Source organism: Dicentrarchus labrax, unplaced genomic scaffold, assembly GCF_905237075.1.
Source record: "Dicentrarchus labrax unplaced genomic scaffold, dlabrax2021, whole genome shotgun sequence".
Classification (NCBI taxonomy): domain Eukaryota; kingdom Metazoa; phylum Chordata; class Actinopteri; family Moronidae; genus Dicentrarchus; species Dicentrarchus labrax.
The window spans coordinates 12,987,954-13,006,970 of NW_026136721.1; the positions used below are offsets into that span (position 1 = coordinate 12,987,954).

At 41.0% G+C, this 19,017-nt stretch overlaps 1 protein-coding gene across 2 annotated transcripts; it reads left to right on the top strand.

Annotated features, from left to right (window-relative positions):
* The first annotated feature begins 689 nt into the window (after positions 1-689).
* rgl3a (ral guanine nucleotide dissociation stimulator-like 3a) lies at positions 690-17,820 on the top strand. Of its 2 annotated transcripts, XM_051384728.1 has the most exons (18): positions 690-832; positions 1,577-1,832; positions 6,830-7,119; positions 8,725-8,769; positions 9,027-9,196; positions 9,765-9,955; positions 10,050-10,361; positions 10,470-10,573; positions 10,817-10,901; positions 12,170-12,244; positions 13,109-13,195; positions 13,306-13,338; positions 13,472-13,593; positions 13,696-13,791; positions 13,941-14,076; positions 14,204-14,470; positions 15,009-15,123; positions 15,684-17,820. In XM_051384728.1, exons 2-18 carry the CDS (start codon positions 1,644-1,646, stop codon positions 15,836-15,838), a joined length of 2,472 nt encoding a protein of 823 aa, XP_051240688.1. In that variant the 5' UTR covers positions 690-832; positions 1,577-1,643; the 3' UTR covers positions 15,839-17,820. The 2 variants fall into 2 exon arrangements, with proteins under 2 accessions (XP_051240688.1, XP_051240689.1); XM_051384729.1 differs by lacking the exons at positions 690-832; positions 1,577-1,832 and adding an exon at positions 5,098-5,407.
* Positions 17,821-19,017: the final 1,197 nt, after the last annotated feature.

The window sequence follows — 19,017 nt, forward strand, 5'->3', positions numbered from 1 at the left end:
TACCGCTAATCAATCATTACATCAGTGCCTCTCACAGTAGTAGTAAATGATGCGCATTAATTGGATAGATAGTTTCCTTTCCAGCCGATCGACCAATCAGTGAGAGGAGGCGGGCCTGCGCCTCCTTCTGCAGGGTTTGAAACGCTGCCAGAAGCGTGAATGAGTTTCCTCAACATGTCCTTCCACCAGGCCTCCAGCCAACATGTATCAGCAGGCTGTGGGCTTTAAATCGTGTCACGCTGTCACGATTTTATAAGGGTCACCCAGTCTGTCAGGTAAGAGACAGCATCTTATCAGCAAACGACTTGTATCATCAGCCAGTTCAAATTAGCGCATTTTATATCTTAATGATGTGGATGATTCTGCAAGTCTGCGCACTTTGTTGAAGCAGAATCAAATCATCCACATGTATGCTTCAGTGTCTGTGTCACTCTGTCTATGGTCCAGGTGAAAATGAGGGCAGAGAGTTTGTGCTTTATTCTAATGAGGAGGCCAGTGAACTGGAATGATGGGATGCAATCAAAATGGGACAATTATACATCTCAGTGTACAGCCAAACAGGGATGAATCTATTCCACACACACACACACACACACACACACACACACACACACACACACACACACACACCACGCACCACACACACTCACACGGCATAAACATGCGCGCAGAGCATCATCCACCCACAAACACAAAGAACAATCCGTCCTCCGAGATAAATGCCAGAGTTTCCTCCATCCAAGTTTCACACCGTCTCTTCGTGAATATTCTGGCTGGACGAGTACAGCTCTGAACATGGTCTTCATCAGGATTCAGGAGAAGCAAAATTAAGGTTAAGTAACTTTTTTTATTTTTATGTAAATGGGTTTTTGATTGCATCCAGAGTATCTTTTGAATGCTACAATATCCAGATTCTTCTTGGGGATGCTGCAGGAGAAACGTTGTTCTCAATAGCTGTGGTTTTTAGTGGTGTTGTGAACCCCAGTGTAATTTTGTACTTTTGTTAAAAAGAAAGGAAGCTGTATATTATGGTTGTATTAAGCCTTGACCATAAAGTTATATAGTGCTGTATCTCATTGCAGACTTCATATTGTCATTGATTTATTGCTCTCATGTTGAGGCCATTTGAAACCATATTAACATTTCCACTATACAGGGTGTAGCATATACGCTTTGCCAGTTTTTTCATTTAGTCATCTATATGCCTTTCTTTGCTACCACAGATTGTTGGTAGCTATAAAACTGTGTTGATTCAAGATCGGTTTAAACAAAATGACTTTGTATGTCAGTTTAGGGGCTGTTTGTTATGAAGGGAGTTCATTGAATTAAGGTAATTTATGCTGTTGTGCTGTGCTGCTCCTAATGAAGTGAGTTAGGCTGAAACATTAACCCTATTTCTGTCCCAGCATGGTAAATCAAACTACCACTGACCCAGTTTTTTAGGACTCATCTTTGTTCAACGTGTAACCTGCCTACAGCTGACCTGGATGCTTCTTTGATGGTTGGATGAAATGTAAAGAAAACAATGCAGCAAGCGACCATGCCTAATGTTTTCATGCTCTCCTCCCTGACACAGAAGAGGCAGCAGGTGTGGGGGAGATCTGACGAGGTGTGTGGGCTCGTAGCGTGACACAGAGCGGGAGATGAGGACCATTCTTCCTGTGTGTGGAGGCGGTGATGGAGGGGAGTCCCGCGGCCTCCGCAGCAGGGTGGGCAGGATGAAGAGGCTGCTGTGGCTCAGGCCGAGTCACTGTGTGGACGTCCACATGGACACGGAGCCCGGCGTGTGGCTGACAAGCTTCCAGTTGTTGGACACTGATGGACAGTGTGAGGTGAGCTGGAATAAAACTACACAAGGTTTATATGACTCAGTGAGCTATTGTTATCTTACAGCTGACTGTAATTGCTGCTACTCTTGTCCTAAACCGTCACGCCATTTAAAACACTTACCAGACATGCATTTGTTATGTATGGTTTGAGATCTATTTCATCTCAAACCAAGTTCAGGGTTTGTGGAATATTTAATAATCATTTACACTTACATCAAGTTCAGTTGTCAAAATGTCATGCATGGAAATAATTGTATTAATGCTTTGACTACTTTGCATTATCTCCACTGTACACACATAGTTTATTGTTCAAGCTTTTGGTCCAGCAGAGCATGAGAGGTGCCAACCACACACACAATACGTGTAGGAGGACTCATCATTGAAATATGTAAATGTTAACATTTCTAAGGTATTTCACCTAGAGCAAGGAGATTTAATATTTATGTGGTGATATGACCTTAAATGTGGCCTGGGAAATATAATATGAGGGTTTCTAGCTTAAATGTTGTCCTTATTTGGCTGCATGAGAGATAACATATTCAAATGTCTGAGGCTAGTTGGCTGTTTATAGTGTAATCAAAACCAAGACCAATTTTCCACAGTCCACATCACCCAGCCATAGGGCAGCAAGACATGATTATTTCCTCTTTGATTAATGTGTCAGTTATTTTCTACATTAACAGTTTGGTCTGTAAAATTGTATTATTTATAATTTTTTTTTATCTTTAAGTTCCTTGTTTTGTCTGAGCAACACATTCAATTAAATGTGCAGGGATATAAAACAAAGAAAAGCCACCAACCTTTTCTTTTGCAAAGCTTGAACCAGAAAATTAGGACTAAAACTAATGATCATTTTCATTATCGATTATTTTGTCAGAGAATCATTTGGTTTATACGTCAGGAAATAATCAAATATGTCCATCAGAGTTCCCAGGTCATGTTCAGGTTGACAAACTGTCCAAAACTCAAAGGATAATCATTTTACTATCAAAGAAAATTATGCAAGACCAAAGAATGTTTACAGATGATAAAGCAGGAATGAGTGATATCTTCCATTTTTGCTCAAAATTTGTCATTTTAAAATGAATTGATTTAAGATTTGTGATTAATCCATTATCAAAGTATTTTTATATCGTTATACTAATCAGTTAATCGTCTAATTGCTCTTCAGCATATATTTAGCATCATTTCTTGATAATCAACATAAATGATTAATCAGTCATCAAAACAGTGTTTGATTTATTTCCTGGTCAGGTGAGTAATTGATTTACTGGCAAATCACTCCGAAGCTGAGACGAGTTAAGTGTGAGTTATGAGGCTGGGTGTATGTTGTGTGTTGAATTATGCTTCTGAACAAAGTCCTATATACCTTTTAGCGTAGCTGTGTTGTTATTTTAAGTGGCTGAGGTCTCAGATTGAAGTGTTTTATTTAGTGTCCTCTGATATGGATGTCATTACTTCGGTGTAATCACACACTGGTGACGGAGCAGCTGTCATATATTCAGTCATTGTTTACGTCAAGTTCCTCCCTGGGAACTTTTGCTGTTGTTCCCGTTCAAGTCAACATGTTTTCACTTGGGACGTCACCAACAACAGCAGATACTTAGTGACACTGAGAAGGAACTACAGCTGACTCTCCAGGAAGTAGATTATATTTCTATGAGTGGGTTGTGTGTTTTCCAGCTAAAAGAAGCTTTTTTTAGTCACGTGGGATTTTTCAACCAACATGTTTCAGCATCACCTTGCATGCATGATTTCGCTTGCTGCTTGCCTGCCACCTCATCACCCACTCATGTGTCTAATGACCGCTAATTGAGGTCTCTCATGGCCCTGCTTCTCTGCTCTTTTGTTTAGCTTCTGTAGAGAGAGAGAGAGGGTGGGTGGCATGGGCAAACATGGAAGAATGATGGTAGTATTTTCTGTTCAGATACACACAAACTCATTAGAGAAACAAGAAGCTCATTCTTTCCAGTGAGCGAAAAGAGCAGTAGACGGCCTGATTTAAGGACATCCCATCTGCTTAGCTTGTCAGTGTAATATCACAGTGTGTTGCTGTAAGTCAGTCTGATGACATTTAGCGTTTTCAGTGGTAGCGAAGGCTTTTCATTTAAAAATGTTGTCTTGATTATGTGCTTCTCTCGAGTCACAAAGCAGGCAATGCTTTTTAGGAGCTGAACAGACCTGTTTTCATGCGGTATGTCCCCACCACGCCCCTAACACCATGGGCTGGAACATAAACTAGGCTGTTGTGAAAAACTGTCCTGACTGGATTCTTTAGAGGCAGCAGCACTGAACTATACTGATCACAGCATGTTGATGTTGGCCTGAAATCAGCTCCTCACATCTAGCAGACAGAATCTTTCCTTTTGTATCTTTGCATTTGTATCTTTGCATTTAATCTCTAACTGGAAAACGATAATGGGAGTTTTTGGAAAATTGAAAAAAAACATTTCCTGATGAGAATGTGGAGCAGGTTCAAAGCTGGTGAGCCTGTTCTTGATCTGGACTGGAAATAATTGAAAGTGTATCTTTTTAATGTTTACACTTTGGCCACCAGATGTCACAGTATTATGTCTAAGTTCAGATACAGTATGTCTACACTTAGGAAATAGGAGACAGTTTTATACAAGTTTATACACATAATTTACTATCATACCTGGATATGAATGCTCCATTAAACATGCTGTAAGCGCTCATAATGTGTTATGTGTCTAAAGCAACAGCTCATAATCTCTTTCCCCATTATGCCTAAAAGGTTATTACAAATAGTATTGTGGTTATAATAAGTGGTGTTGATGTACATTTGTCTGCTTCAGTTAAAGTGAGGCTGTATTCTTATCCAGCAAACACACTGTTGGACTCTAAGGCAGGATAAGAACCATTGCAGCCACAGTCTATATCTTTTAACTGAGTGGGAATACTGGCTCTGCTGGACCCACTGACACAATGTAACCATACTATATATATATATATTTCAAGAGAAATTCCCCAAAAAGACAATCTAAAACCCATAAACCAAATAAAATATAATTACTTAACTACAGTTAAAATAAAAGGGACACACTTTCAGTTTCAAGCTATTTAATTTAATATTTTAGGTAGATCACTATTTGTACTAACATTTGTTTTTCAGTCATGGCCTCATATTTAAACTCTGCATAATAATATGTGACGCTTTTTATTACCGTATTATCATTGGTCAGTTACCTTAGCCCCGCCTACACCTGTCTCGTTAGCCCCGCCCAGTGAAATACCTCTCATTCCCGGTCCTCTCCTCCTCCAGTTCTCGCACTCTCAAACTGGTCCATCCACTGTCACGCTGTCGCCGTTCAGCTCCAACGTTGAACGATAGTTGAACTTTTTTTACTCGTATATACTTTGTTACATTAATGAGCTAAGATGAAAGTGTCAGACATCATTCAGACTGCAGTGAACTGTCGGAGGACGGAGCTCAATCCGTGATTCCCGCCAGCGCTGCGGTCTAACCGGCTGCATCACCGGGAGTCAACAGACCGAAGATTTTAGGAGTTCCTCTCTCCAAGAGGAGGACAAACATGGGAAAATGGCAATTATCGATGGTAGGTCAGATATAATGTTCTCTGCCTTTTGTGTGAAGAACGAGTTGGAGTAAGTTTTGAGCTTGTCTGCACATTGTTATTCAGTCAAACTTTGACTAGTCTACATATGTAGTCAGCTACACGTGAACCTTATTCTCTCTTAAAGACAAACATATAGTTATAATGGTTTCATTCAGTGTGTAGATCCAGGCTCATTGTGCCTGGCAGCTAACACACTGGGTTTTGTCCGAGTTTCTGTCATGTGATATCAGGTGTTGGTCTGCTTCTATTGTTACACATATGCCAAATAACATTGTGATTACATATAGCCTGTATGGACAGACTGGCACAGTCATTGGGTCTCATACCCGAGCAGTGAATGGTTGTTGAAGATGGTCAGCATCATGCTTCTATTTGTCAACAAGCTCTCTATTTCTCTGTCTGGGTTCTAGTGCACATAAACACATTATTATAGAGTCCAGTCAGTAATATTTGTGTGTCCTGTCATTGAAGAGACAGAATGGGACAGTGACATTATTTTTTTATAATGTTATAATTTACTTTATAATTTCTTTAGATAATATTAAGTTTGTGTCTATTGCATTTCAACTTGTCTCCAACCTGCTGAATAACGCTTATATAGCATATTGTGAAGGACTGTTGTATCTGATTGGGGTGCAACAAGTAATCAGTGAGCCAGTCTCTTAAAGAGTTAATACTGTTCTAGTGCTGCAATAATGAGCCATAATTTAATATTATCACTCCAAATATGACACATTTCTCCTCTGGTGGTACTTGGTTTCTTAGTTCTTGTGTATAAAATATTCCGCTTATTTTTTGGCATAAAATATATTATTGTTGTTCTATTACACTCGTGTGTTCCCTTCAGAACCTGTAGAGCAAAGAAATCCCTCCTGATCTCTCCCGGCCACTTTTTTAATTTGATTTTAGTGCCATGGTTCAGTACATTGTTCCGGTGTTTGTGGACATAAACAAGTATGCCACTAAATGTCTCTTTGCCTCATCATCAGTCCAGTCACCAGGTGTCTGTCTGCGTCAGAGTGCAAGGCTGGGTCACAAGCTGAATGTCAAAAATGAGATTAATTGACGTTGATTTTTAACATTTTTAATGAAATGACTCACTCTGCAGGCTTATTGCATTTGTCATCAGGAATGTGTTTCAGAAGATTGTCACAGTAATCCAGTTAAACAGCTATTGGCAAAAGAGCTCAATGACTGTTGGGGATTAAGAAAAACATTTTGTAAAAGTTTCTTGTCGTGCAGTCTTTTCATACGTTTGCGTAAATTATTGTGTGTTTCTGTTTTCAAGTACATTAAAGACTGTATCCTCTCCCATATAAAGGAGAAATAAGCAGAATAGCTGTATTGTGAATTTGGGTTATTATTTGTCAGATCTTGATGACCTTGCATTCTCCCCTGCAGGACCCAGTGCAGGAGTGGGGGGAGGAGGAGGAGGACGGGGCTGTGTTTGGTATCACGCTGCGCAGGGAGCCCGTCCTGCCGGCCTCAGACACGGCAGAGCCCCCTACAGCCTTCAGCTTCGTCCAGTACCACACGGTGAAGGTGCGCAGGCTGAAGGCTGCCACCCTGGAGCGTTTGGTCACCCACCTGCTGGACCCCGAGCACCAGGAGCCCGACTACATCCGTATCTTCCTCTCCACCTACAGAGCCTTCACCTCCACCAGCACACTCATCGAGCTGCTGTTTCAGAGGTGAGAATCTGTCCACACCGAGATTTTGCAGACTTCTGTTGAACTATACAACACAATGTGAAGCTGGAGCCCAGCAGCCATTAGCTTAACTTAGCATAAAGACTGGAAACAGAGGAAAACTGCTAGTCTAACTCTGTCTGACGATAAACGAAATAAGCCTACCAGCACCTTTCAAGCCGGGGTTTAACTTGTGGTTAAATGTCGGGCTATAAAAACAAAATATAACATGTAAATTAGTGAGCTTTTGAGGCACTGGTCGGTGGGTATTACGTTTGGACAGAACCGAGCTAGCTTTTTCCATCTGTTTCCAGTGTTAAGCTACCCAGCTTCTGGCTGTAGCTTCAGTTTAACATGTGAGACATGTGAGTGGTATCGATCTTTTCAGCTAAGTCTCGGCAAGAAAGCCCCAAAATGAACTATTCTGAAAATAGTTGACAATAGTGAAATACCAATTAAAAAATAAATATGAATTTATTTATTTATGATGTAAAGATAAAAGGATACATGTAAAACATATTTTCTCATTATTTCTAGTTTTGTGATAAACAAATTTCACTTTAAAGGTTCTTAATTTCAATGAAGAAGGTCTCTAATATATTCTAAACTCATTGACACTGATTTGTTATTCCAGTGTGTGCTATTGTTAAATAGGTCATCATCACTGTATGCAAATGTAATAGGAGCATATACGTAACCAGGTGTTTCAACCTGCCAGATGCACCCATCAGTTTCTAAAGAAGACAGCTATTTAAAACCCTCTTTACGTCGCCTCAGCTGTTCACAACGCAAAGCTCTGTTGACGCCGAGTTTCTAAGGCAGGTTTTATCGTCATGGACTGAACAAAGCAGTCAGGAGCTTTATTCCATTCCTGAAAGGTGAAGACTACGCCCTCCACACCCAACACAGGCACTTCTACACCTGAAATCTGAATTTTGACTGAGTGAGAAATATACATCTGTAACTAATACATCTCAGAATTAGACACAGAAAGGAGTTTAATACTCTCCAAGAGCAGCTCAGAGTCGAGATTTTTTCCATTAATTTGGTTTGATTTAACAGCTAAAACAGGCTCAGATCCCGACCGTAGAACCTGCCTGGTCTTTTGTCTCTATCAGGTCTTTACAGCTCACCTTTGCTCAATGTTCTGCAAATGGCTGCCTCCGTGAAACTGCGACCATTAGTGCTGTTGGCCTGATATATTATTTGTCAAACAGTCGCCCTCATATCTATGGTGCCGGTGGCAACAGGTTTCCTGTGAGCTTTATGTGAGGTCAGCCTCTAGACAGCTTGGGAAGTGTGTTTTCCCTCCTTTGCCTTACAGGATTTTGTCCAGGATGTAACATTTTGTTGCTGTAATTAACTTGTAAACCACCTGTGCTGTAAGCTGATGGCTGCCGTGTAAATGACAACTGAATTCAAACACAGCTTTCACATTCTTTGATTTGCTCCCTAAATGTGTCGTATGTCTCTGTGCTACTCATTACTTCTTACTTAATTTAGTTTTCTATCACCACTGCTGTAGGTCCCCATATTGTCCCTTCACATGCTGCTTATCATTGAAATGCAGTTCACAGATGATAGGTAATTGTGTTTACTTTTCCACAGAGAGGACTCCATTGCCAACCTGGATAACACGGTCTGCCCACGCAGGTGAGTGTGGTCACTCTTCGATTAGCAAAGATTAGTCTAGATTTGCGATCAGCCGAAATTGGGTTTTTAAAAATTAAAATCTTAACATTGTCCCACACCCAATGAGCCTTTGCCACACAAAGGAACGGTTATTATTATTTGATTTATCTGTCACAAATGATGCCAGTGCTGTCCAGGCCTCCCTTAACCTCAATCAAGGATTAACCTGGACAAGTACACCATAATTAACACTTCATTTCCCTGATCCATCCCTACAGTACCTTACCCCCGGTGATCCGGCTGTGGCTGGAGGAGTACAGTGAAGACTTCCACGAGCCCCCTCAGTACCAGGCCCTGCGACTGTTGTGTGTCCACTTGCGGCATCGCCTCTGCTTCAGACGATTGGCTCAGACTGCCGAGACCCTCCTCAAAAGGCTCCAGGAACAAGGTACAGGGGAACCGGGGATGTGATTATGTACGGTTTGTTTATGTTCCGCCACCATGATGGGCCACTGTGCTGGTGTCTGTGTGCATGTGTACTGTATATACATGATTTTCTGATGAATTATTAAGTAGATCATCTGATTAAGTAACACAATTATAATGGCTTATATAGCTAACTATCTCATAAGAGAATAATTTGGAAGTTTTGCAGACTATCCATCTGTAATACTCTGTCAACCATGTTTTTATTTATAGCAGATCCACTGCTCCAGATTGTCTAGAACAATTTTCACTCTGTGCAAAAGAATTATCATTACTCCAGCCAAAGTGTGTGTGTGTGTGTGTGTGTGTGTGTGTGTGTGTGTGTGTGTGTGTGTGTGTGTGTGTGTGTGTGTGTGTGTGTGTGTGTGTGTGTGTGTGTGTGTGTGTGTGTGTGTGTGTGTGTGTGTGTGTGTGTGTGTGTGTGTGTGTGTGTGTGTGTGTGTGTCCACATTCAGCAGTGAACTGTAGATAATATGAAATCCTATTAGCAGCTTGTTTTATTGTCATTTATGATTCTGTGTGTTTGACAGATTGCAGCCAGTCTGCGTCAAAGCACAGCAGTAAATCATTGCACCAGGAGCACAGAGACCAGGAGCACAGAGACCAGGAGCACAGAGACCAGGAGCACGGAGGAGAGTTGTCCACTAAGGAGGAAGACAAAAACAACTTTATGGACTTTCCTGTGAGAGAAGTGGCAGAGCAGCTGACCAGATTGGACGCTGTAGGTTTCTTTAACAAATATTTCAAAGCTCATTTATGTGTCACTGCGGGTCACTCGCTCTCATTGTTTCTCCCTGTCATCACGTCTCCCTCAGGAGCTGTTTGTCAGAGCGGTGCCCTTCCACTGCCTGGGCTGCGTCTGGTCCCAGCGTGACAAGAAGGAAAACCGAAACCTGGCGCCCACCGTCCGCGCCACCATCTCCCAGTTCAACGCCGTTACTAACCGTGTCATCACCTCACTCCTCTGCCCGTCCTTTCCCAGCCCTTCCACTTCCTCTCCCATCTCATCACCCAGCTCCTCCTCTACCTTCCTGTACCCCTCCACTGCCCCGAGCTCACCTCACTGCGCTCACACCAGCCCCGCCCACAGAGCACGCATCATTGAGAGGTGGATCGCTATTGCTCAGGTCAGGGTCACAATATATTTAGACTTACAATGAAGTGACATAAATGAACATAACTCTTTATCAAAACGGCACAACAGAACTGCATTTTATTGTCTTTTCTCTCTGCAGGAGTGCAGACAGATGAAGAATTTCTCCTCTTTGAGAGCCATCCTTTCAGCTCTGCAGTCCAACGCTGTGTATCGCCTCAAGAAGACCTGGGCTGCTGTCAGCAGGTCAGCAAGCAATTACAAGACAGTAAACTGTTGTTTTATTCATAATTTATAAGTTTCTTTGTTGGGTGCACAAAATGAAAAAAAGGTGAAAATTGTCTTAAGAGTGAATAAAGAAGAACAATACAAAATCAATTCCATAGTGAGTTTTCCTGAACTATATATCTTGTTTGAGCATGCAGCCTTGTTCAGGGTGAGTATTCACTCCACAAAAGGTCTTAACTGATTGAATTTGTGTTGTTTCAGCGATAGCATCGCCACCTTTGACAACTTGTGGGAGACTTTTCCTGATGAGAACTGTGTGCTAACCAGCAGAGAGATCTTGGTGGAGGTAACTATGTGTAACTTTTGACGTAAACACACACACAGACCAGCCTGGCATCGTCTGACTAATTTGCAAATGCAAATGAACCTGCAATGGCTCAGTTCATTTTTGATTTCCACGGCTGCAGACCAGAATGCAACTGGATACATATACAACCAATCAGAGTAGCATCAGGCTGTGCTTGGTCCGTTTTCAAGCAGAAAGAAAAAGAAATAAACTTTTTAAGATTACAGTTAATCAGTACACTAAGAAAAATATGTTTCAGAAAACATTTTAGATAAGAAATAGGCAACACAGTAACAGAATCTTTATATCTGAGCAGCACTGCCTAGTTTGACAGTTTAGGATAGACCTTAGTGTGACTTTTTAAATCCGGACTGGTCACGCACCTCTATCAATCATTCTATAAAACCCACCCCATATTAAATAAACGGTTGTGATTGGCTCAACCGGATCAGGCAACATGCAGACTGATGGCTCTGCCTAATTAACGAGGGAAAGATCTGTGTAGTTGTTGTTGAGCCAGACTGTTTGGGTTTTGGAGTGTTGGTAAGACAGAAACAAGATATTTAAGATGTCACAATGTACAATTTTCTGACATATTATAGTATTACTAATTCACCAATTAATACAGAATAAGAAATAATGAACAAAATCATTCTTAGTGTAACATGTAAAGTGTTAAACACACATGTCAAATTGTCAGTATGATTCCTAAACATCTAATGAAATAAACCAGCTAACTGAATGTATTGTGTTGAATAGTTGGTTGATTTGTTGTAAGACTGAATGAATGTTCAGTGTACAGTTCACCTGCCACCCTGTGTCCTTTGTTCCCTGTGAAAGACAATTGATATGAAGGTTTGTTCAGTGATTGTGCTGGTCTGAGCAGCCCAGTTCTATTATAAAATGAAAAGCCCATTGTTAGCAGCCAACTCAAATAAAACTACAAATACAAGTGGCCAGTTGGTGCTAATCAGCATTTATTGATTTGATTGAGTACATACTGTCTAATACTCTATATAATATAATATAATATAAACACACACACATAAATAGCACAATAGGCTGTAACTTTGACTGCAGCCTGCTCTGCAGTGGCACCCTCCCACACCCAGCAGCACCCTGTCAGCAGGTGCTCAACCATGAAAAGAACAATTATGTAACATGTCTCCTTGGTTGACATCTCACACAGAGCACTTTCACATTAGCGCCCTGAATTATTAGGTATTTTCTTTTCACTGGACTGACCAGACTGTTGTATATTTCTGCAGGATGGGAGTCATCCAGATGGCAGTGCCACCCTCGGCTCCAAATCACCCCGACTCTGTTCAGCGTCCAGACAGATGGTAAGAAAATAAGTCAGCACTTTGTTTGAAAATAACCTTGTTGTTCCTCCAGTTTCAGGTTTGACCACCAACTTAAAGTGAATATGTCAGCTTTGGCAGCCAGTTAGAGATGAAAGGCAGAGGTCTGTTTTCCTCTGCCTGGATCATCAATTCTGTTTCCCTAAAAATCACATGTTTTCAAGACTGTTCAATTTACTAAAATAGACACCAGAGTTCCAGTTCCCCTTTCTTTTTTAATCTGTTCATTCGATGGAAAAAGTTTGCACACTTTCAACTCGCATAACTGTTAGTTTATCCCCTTATGCAAGATATAATAAAAGCTGATGCGTGTGCAAGGTGTTTCCCACAGTTTACTTTGTCCAGGTGTGACTGTGTAAAATGTTTTATACCCCCACATTCATTGTTTTTAAATGGTGATAGTCTTGTCTGTATTTTTCTAGTATCTAGTATTTCAAGTATGTTCTTTCATTTTTACTGTCATTAGTGTCATTGAGTTGTGTGCTCAATATATTGTCCTCGTTTTTAAGTTTCTTTCTTCAAGATAACGAGGCTGGCATTAGCTAATTCTCTATTAGAGCAACATTTAGGAATTCACCAAGCTAATAAATTAGATTCAGCTTCTTGCAAATCTGTAATTTCATGTATTCTTTGTAGTATAATGTGTATGTATTTCTGAAACCAATTTATTAGAGTGGTGAATGACCACTGAATGAATGAATAGAAGATTTAAAAAAACAACAACTTGAAAATGAGGACAGAATACTGAGATCACTAATGACAATGCAAATTAGTAAGAAGGGGATTCTCTGTTGTTGTCGTCAATGGTGCAGCCTCAATGTAAAAATGCTTCATTTGTGTCCTCAGAACTTCAGCAGTGGTGTTGTGCCATACCTCGGCACTTACCTGACTGTCCTCACCATGCTGGATACAGCACTGACTGACACTGTGGAGGTGAGAACACATCACATCCGCAAACCCACCTGTTGTTTTGGTCTTTTTTATGGTACTTTGGTAGATTTATGATGCCATATTTGTCATACTGGTTATTTCCTTATTCGCAGGGTGGACTCATTAACTTTGAGAAGCGCAGACGGGTAGGTGTTGCCTCCTAGTGGTGTCTCACATTACTGTTCTCAATTTTAATAGCTAGTACTGAAATTCAAGGACATTTTTTATTTTCTGTCTCATTCTTTTATGTATTCCATTTTTTATTTATTTCTCTCGCAGGAGTTTGAGATTCTCTCTCAGATCCGGCAGCTTCAGGCCTCCTGTTCCCACTACAGCCTCCCAGTCAACCCTCACATCACCACCTGGCTGCAGGCGCACACACTGCTCACAGACCAGGAGAGGTGAGGCACACACTGACGCAACTGCAACACAATATAAAGGCAATCCGGTGGAGTGGAAAACCATTTGCATCATTTCTTAATTTATTTTTTTGTCTCCTGAAGCTATGAGCTGTCTCGTGACTTGGAGCCTCCAGTTGACCCATGTCCCAGTTCTCCCAACTCATGGAGCAGTCGCCTGCTTACTAAGAAGCTCGCCTCGTAAGTCTGTAATACCACCACAGCTGCCCTATTATGACATCGACTGCTATGAAAAAACTCCTTAGCTGTTTGTATGTAAAACCCAGAAGTCTCAAGATTTGTTTTGTAACGGTAGAAAAAATTTAAAGTGTCTGTCTGTCTGTCTGCAGGTTGCGAATAGCCAGTGACAGCTCCCTAAGGAAGACCCATGCTGACCAGATCAGTGTGTCGTCTTCTGGCTCCAGCAGCTCGGAAATGGAGGAACTCTCCGCCCCTCAGCCCTCCCCCCTCAGACTCAAACTCAAGGTATGAGCCCAGACAGTCTCCTATGTTTATAGTCAGTGTATAGAGGTACGCGATTTGCTGCTTAGTTGGTTTAAAATTGGAACATGATAATCACAGTTCCTCCTCTGTCTCTCCTCCCCTCCTTCAGTCTCTCTCAGGCTCTCTTCACAATGTTGCAGGGGATTTCTCCTCCAGCTCCATGTCCTCCTCCTCTCCCAGTCTTTCCAGCTCCTCCTTCAGCTCCTCACATCCGGACCTCAGCTCTTCTTCTCTGGTTCTGAACCCCGAGTCGTCATCGTCCGGCTGCTCTCCTCAGGCCGCGCTGCCCGTCTACAACAAACAGGTTGCTGACTCGTGTATCATCAGGGTCAGCGTCGAGTGTGTCAGCAATGGAAACGTCTACAAGAGCATACTGGTAAGGACGATGGTCAGCCAGCCCGTTTTTGGTTGACTTAGTTGGAACACTGTGGAAGAAGAAATTATTGCTTAATTTCTCCCAGACTCATTACGTGGAAAGAGCACTGACGTGTTTCACTTCGGAGTATTTGTAAATAATTGTGCAGGATTAGAAATTGCCTGAAAACACCAACAACCAACTCTGAGCACCCAGTCCCGGGTGTTCATGCCAGTTTTGGCTAAGCCAGCTAGCTGACATTTCGCAGCTTTACTTTCCATGAGAAAACTCTTTGAATCACAGAGAGTTCAGGTGGAGCAGCCAGAGGATATCCGACCAGAAACCCAGAAACCATTTTCTCCATAAAATATGATCCTGTTTCACCAATATCAGTGGTGGTTGGTGGTGTGTGCCGTAATGCGTTACACACTTGTTCTGACCCGGAGACCAATGTTTTACAATAAAAGCAGGAATAGTTTGTTTTCAGATTTCTAAATGTGAGAGTTACAGTATTCACTCTGGTTGTATTTTGACACGTGTCTGTCTGTTTCATCTGCAGCTGACCAGTCAGGACCACACGCCGCAGGTGATTCAGAGGGCTCTTGAAAAACACAACATGGAGGATGTCAGCTGCCATGATTTCAGCCTCTGCCAGATGCTCAACAATGGGAAAGGTACATTTCTTCTCCTCAGGCCTCTCCTTGAGCAGTCTAGTGTTTTCGAAGATGTTTCTCAGAACAGGATTAGGACAAGTCCTCCATTTCTTGAGCATTTTTTGTACACCAAATGTAAGACCACTAATGACAAGCAGCATTTAAAGCTGATTATGTACTGAATTACAGAGCTGCCAGTCAAGCAGTATTACACCTTGGTTAAGACTTTCTATAAGTTTGAGCCTTAGTGGCAGGAGTCATTCCTCTGTGTAAACTGGCTAAATGTACACCAATATTTAATTTAATAGAAAAAGTTTGGGCCTCTAACACATCAACAGTAAATGTGAGTAAATCCACTGTAGAGGAAGCATAAAATCAGCTCCTTCACTGACACTTAAATAAACCTAAATAAATGCAAGACATTCAGAGCTGGAAAACCACTCTTCCTTTATATTCTTAGTAGATATAAAATGCAGACATTTCTGAAAATTACCATCATCATACTGAGGAATGAAATAGAGAACTGAAATAGAGACAATTAATCACAACACTTCATCACTTCATTCCTCTTTCTGCCTCAGAGCTCCAGATCCCAGACAAAGCTAATGTATTTTATGCCATGAGCACCTCCGCCAACTATGACTTTGTGCTGCATCAGCGCTGGAGGAGCCACGCTAGACATCTCGGATCCTCTTCCAGTCCTGGAGCTCAACCCAAGAGCCGCCACGCCAAGTGAAAAGCATCTGTCCTGGCAGAATGTCAGGAGTGTCCTTCTAGAAGACAGAGTAGCTGCTCATCTGCTACAACGGCCCAACAGCACATCTGTGGCCATTTGAGAAGTTGTCACTGTGCAGCAGATATGAGCCACTCCACCACAGAGATTCCCTGGGAAACCAGAGAGTTTCGACTGAAAAATAAACTTGTGGAGCTCTCAGCCTTCACTGGGAGCAACACTGATGTGGTATACCAAGAATTATTTTGGACTGTTTAAAGAGAGATGCAAGAAGAGAGAAATGTTAAAGTATATAGAAGAAAGACACCAAGAAGAAAGAGCAAAATAAAACAGGACTTTGTGGAAGAACTTAGGATTTTGGAATCTCATATTGTTCGCCATCATCTTAAACATTGACATCTTTTGGATAAACGAACCACAACTTACCCAGGACCTTTTTTTCCTATGATAATACACACTTGTTTCATTGCACATTACATTGTGGATTATTGCACATCATACACTGAACAGCACTAGAGGTTTCACTGCAGCTAAATACAGACATCAGGAGCAGCTGCTCTGGGAAACAGCCACGAGTCGTGTTTCTACAGGAGGAAATCGGGCCGTTGTTGTCTGGGACTGGTACAGCAGATGTGGGATGTTTCATTCAGCCTGTGTGGCTGAATGACTGACTCCTTTTTAACTACACAAAGCTATGTGACTAAGTCGGGATGCTCACTGTCAGATGATGAGTAAGCATTCCCATAACAGATCTGGGTCAAATGTGAAATCAGTCTGATTGTTGAACACTGAGACTTAAACCAAATGGTGTTTGAAACACCGTTTGGACCCAGGCCTGTTACTCCTCTGAGAGTCGTTAGTAAGTATTCAGTTGTCTTCTAGTTGAGGATTTAAATGTTTTAATGCAACTTAATGTAATTTTATCAATTTAAATTATTTATGTATCCCAGTATTCAGCTTTTAGGGCAACGTGGCACGATGAAAATGTGTTAATTTGTGTTTGTTTTTCGTCTTCATTTTAGATCCTGTCTTTAATGCTATACTGTCTTTTAGACATAAATGTACCTAAATTGCTTCAGTATCTACTTAGCTCAACTTAAGTTTATTATTTTCAATGAAGAAAGCTGACTTTTTACTGTCTGCTGTTAAATAATAAATTAAGGATTTATTGTATGTGAGCATGTTACAAATGCATTTATATCAAAAGGTATCTCTTTTGTGTTTTCCTCCCTGATAATGAAGTCTGTGATTCAAGTGAGATTGCTCCTGACTGCAGTCTCTAATCTAGGGCAATTAAAGAAATAAAACAGGCCTTCTACAATGAGTGGCATATAGCTCACTCCACCTGTGTTACGCTGTGGAGGATTGATCTGAAGAATGGTTCATGTATGTGAAAATGAAGTGTCCCAGTAAGTGAATTTGATTTGACATATAAGATCAACTCAGAAATGTGAAATCCTACACAAAACCCTGAGGCAGCTTTCTGCAAGTATTAAAAGTGAAAAACTTTTTCAAGTCAATTTTTATTTGTTGTTGGCCGTTGGATGATGCACACAGAGGGGTTCACACCCCTGTTTAAAATTAACAAAAACACTGGTGAAGTTTTTTGCAGGATTTTGCGTCTCTGGGTGCAGCTTCAGTGCTGCGTGGTTTGTTAAAGTCAGGTGAGAGGTTGGTAAGAAAGGTCTGGCAGCTGCAATATACAGTATAAAGGATTCTTCAGTGTGACTTGTGCTGTGTCTGTCTGTCTTGTCTGTGTGTTTGACAACTGTATTGTTAGTATGCTTTCATGTTTATTCTCCTTTATTTTGCATTTGAAATGTCAGTGAAGTTGTCAACATTACTGTATGCAAGTTGTAATTTAAGCCTACTTGTCTTTGTGCTACTATTTTATTTCAACAGATTCTTTATTTTTAAAATTAAATTTAAGCACTAGCTGGTTATAGTTAGTATTAAATGTCCACCAATAAAGACAATTTATTATTTATCGTAGTGACACAATTGTGATTATTTGATTTTTATTTATTGTGTTGCTTTTGACCTCAGGATTTCCAGAAAATGTCCAGAAAAAAGGGAAAGGTTGATATTTGGACTGCACAATTAATTAAAATATTATTGAAACCGCAATTTGACCAAGTGCAATATGCAATTTGTTTGATAAAAGGTAAATGTGTGTCAAAACAGCATTATGATGAAGTACTGAGGTGCTGCAGAGATGCCCTGGTCTACAAATCTTCTTCTCCAGATGTAAGAAAACGTGTTTCTTTGGTACAGATCCCAACACATCAGCATAATTTTAATCTTTTTTTCAGTGAAAATTTAATTTGATGCAAAAATGATAATTCCCATAATAATTATGAATCATAATGAAATCGCAATATCTGTCACAATTTAACAATATGTTTTTGCCCAATAATGCAGCCCTACTCTCGATATCAACATAAGTACTGTTATTCTGTTATTCCAGCTTCTGTTTATAATATTTGTACTGTTGACCGCTGAACCTGGAAAACGTAATGGTTGTAGCTGACCACAAGGTGGAGCCAAACACAAATACTTTAAATGTTTTGTTCTGCTTTGCTCAGCCTGGCTCCACTCAGAGACAGACAACTGGTTTACCCTTCAGTCAAAAATCAAGTCTTCTCAGGACCGACTTACATTTTCTCAAACATAAAGTGAGTTCGGACAAAAATCTATGAGGAATGTCGTCTCAGCAGTTTTAAAAAAAACTGATTGGGATAAAACAAAAGCACAAACAGGAAACATTGTGACTAAAGAGTAGCAGCTAAAAGCAAGTGAGGAGAGTCGGGTCAACCGGGTCGCTCTCCTGCCTCTGCACCCTGATGAAGCACTAAACAATGTGTGAGGTCAGAGTTCACATTGACAGATGTGTGGTAGTTAGAGGTTGTGACCTGTCTGGCCAGCTCTGCTGCATGTGGTCAGACATCTAATTTCCATATTTTGAAGACACTTCTCTCCACTCACACTCTTTGACCCCTCAACTGTCAATAGGAGAGGGGTTTGATTTCTAAGAGCTCAGGTCTGTGTGTGTGTGTGTGTGTGTGTGTGTGTGTGTGTGTGTGTGTGTGTGTGTGTGTGTGTGTGTGTGTGTGTGTGTGTGTGTGTGTGTGTGTGTGTGTGTGTGTGTGTGTGTGTGTGTGTGTGTGTGTGTGTGTGTGTAG